The following is a 2,284-nucleotide window of genomic DNA, read 5'->3' on the forward strand; positions in this document are numbered from 1 at the left end:
ACGTACTTCTCCTTCCAGGACAGAAGCAGGTGTCAGACAGGGAGAGTCAGCATGGTTGTACGGGCTGGGTGGCGGCTGCTGCCAGACGGGAGAGAAGGGGTAGGGAGAAAGGTGGCTGTTTCAATCAGCAGTGCAAGGAATGGGAAACACCTTTCCACTTAGTCCAGCACCCAGTCCAGCACCGGGGGAGATCTCTTCCCCCCTGGGTAGCTAAGCTTCCCACTTTCAAGGCCCACTCATTTGCTCTGCTTTGCTTGACTGTCAGCACATGCTCTCCCCTTCTCCCCTCATCTGTGACATATGTTGCTGGAGTGAGTCAGGGGAGCCAGAAAAGGAACTTTTTCCACTTGAGGAAAGTACCCGAGGCAAAGAGCTTTGCTGAGGAAGGAGCTCCAGCAGCAGGCCAAGCCCAAACTCAAGGGATGACCTCTCCCTGGATGACTCATCCTTGCATCCCGGCCAGGTAGCTCGGCCTAGGACAAGGGTGGGCAAAATGCGGCCCGCGGGCCGGATGCGGCCTGCCAGGCCATTCTATCCAGCCTGCAGGGCTCATAAAAATTTAGAAAATTAATATTAATCTGCCCCGGCTGCCTGTCATGTGGCCCTTGATGGCTTGCCAAAACTCATGAGTGGCCCTCCGCCCAAAATAATTGCCCACCCCTGGCCTAGGAGGACACAAGCCCCATCATGCTGGCAAACTACCACAGCACTGGTTCTATCAGGAGAGAATTCATAACCGGTTGGCTCATTCTCTTTTCCAGGTTTCGATATCACTTCCTTTGAAGAAGGCCTTATCCACTTCAGGACTGCACCTACAAACATGAAGCTGCTCTGGATAATCCTGTTCCTACTAGTGCAAGGTAGAGTTGACTTTAGGAAAGACAGTGCGTGTGGAGCAGCTCACATGCACAGAATTGGGGTCTCCTCTCTACTTCTTACCACCTTCAGGCTGGGCAGGTGCATCTGTTGCTCAGGATTACAAAATGCATTGCTCCACAGGGCCTATTTTTTTATATGTCTACACGTGTATTTATGTTGACTTAAATTTACTGTGCAGTCAGTGGGAATAGGCGGGTGTCTAAGGGAGCCTGGGTGGTTCACATGAGCCTCTTGCTGTAATACATTAGGAAAGATATTCTAGGGGGTAAATTAGTATTTGACTCCCCCTACTGACATTTGAGGGGAATGACACACGGGGGCTTAACCCACTCAAAAGCGCCGTGTCGTGCAAACAAAAATGCACCGCACCAAAAAAAAGCGGCATTCAAATTTTCAGGTGGTCTACAGTAACTCCCATGTCGTCTACACACACCCTATATGTGCAGGCAATGAAGTGTATTAATGCTGCGTGTGGACTGACTTGGGCCTAAAGTTAGTCCCAACTTTAGTCCCAAGTCAGTCCACACACAGTGTTACTGTGTAGTAAGGTGTCTACATATGCGTTACTACGTAGTAATTAATCGGGCATAAATTTGATTCCTGCATGATGCAGGTATCAAATTCACACTCCAGTTGGCATAAGTCACCATATTTACTGTGCAATATGGGCATGCACATGTAGATGCGCAACTGTACTGCGCAGTAATATTGTTTACTGCACAGTAAATGTGCATGTGTAGCTGCGCCCACAGTTGCTCATCCGCACTGACACACACACTGTCTGCAGTGGCCATCTTGATATCCAACTGCCCACTGGGACCTCACATACCTGTTTGAGCATGCCACAGGTGTGCTATCAAGGCCACATGTCTAAACGTACAACTGGACCTCTGTCTTTCTGATAATCTGCCTCTGTATTTTCTAACACGTGGGCCAGTTCTTTCCTACATATTGGCATAAATTTGGAGCAGCTTCAGTGAAAGTTAATTGCAAGTTTTTCCCCTCCATTGCACAGCTGCAGTCCCACCGATATTGTGACTGGTACATGAGTGACACTAAAGGCAAAATTTGACCTGCTGTCATTCTTTGTAACAGTCCAAACTTATATTAGGGGCCTTTCATCGTTTCATAGTTGGTCGGGTCAGAAGGGACCTAAGCAGATCATCAAGTCTGACCCCCTGCCATGGGCAGGAAGGGATGCTGGGGTCAAATGACTCTGGCTAGGTGGCTGTCTAGCCTCCTTTTGAAGACCCCCAGGGTCGGCGCCAGAACCACTTCCCTTGGAAGTTGGTTCCAGATCCTAGCCGCCCTGACAGTGAAGTCGCGCCTCCTGATGTCTAGTCTGAATCTACTCTCCGTCAACTTATGGCCGTTGTTCCTTGTTACCCCTGGTAGTGCTCGGGGG

At 49.6% G+C, this 2,284-nt stretch overlaps 1 protein-coding gene across 3 annotated transcripts in view; it reads left to right on the plus strand.

Moving 5' to 3' along the window:
* Positions 1–2,284, plus strand: part of SLC51B (solute carrier family 51 beta subunit) — a 27,854-nt gene that overhangs the window by 14,213 nt on the left and 11,357 nt on the right. For all 3 annotated transcript variants that reach the window (XM_019503983.1, XM_019503984.1, XM_019503985.1), the window contains one exon: positions 762–860. In XM_019503983.1, the coding sequence (XP_019359528.1) occupies positions 821–860 (40 nt within the window). In that variant the 5' untranslated portion in view covers positions 762–820. The remainder of the gene's footprint in view (positions 1–761; positions 861–2,284) is intronic.

This window comes from Gavialis gangeticus, unplaced genomic scaffold, assembly GCF_001723915.1.
Source record: "Gavialis gangeticus isolate Ggan-Ray unplaced genomic scaffold, GavGan_comp1, whole genome shotgun sequence".
NCBI classification, from domain to species: Eukaryota; Metazoa; Chordata; order Crocodylia; family Gavialidae; genus Gavialis; species Gavialis gangeticus.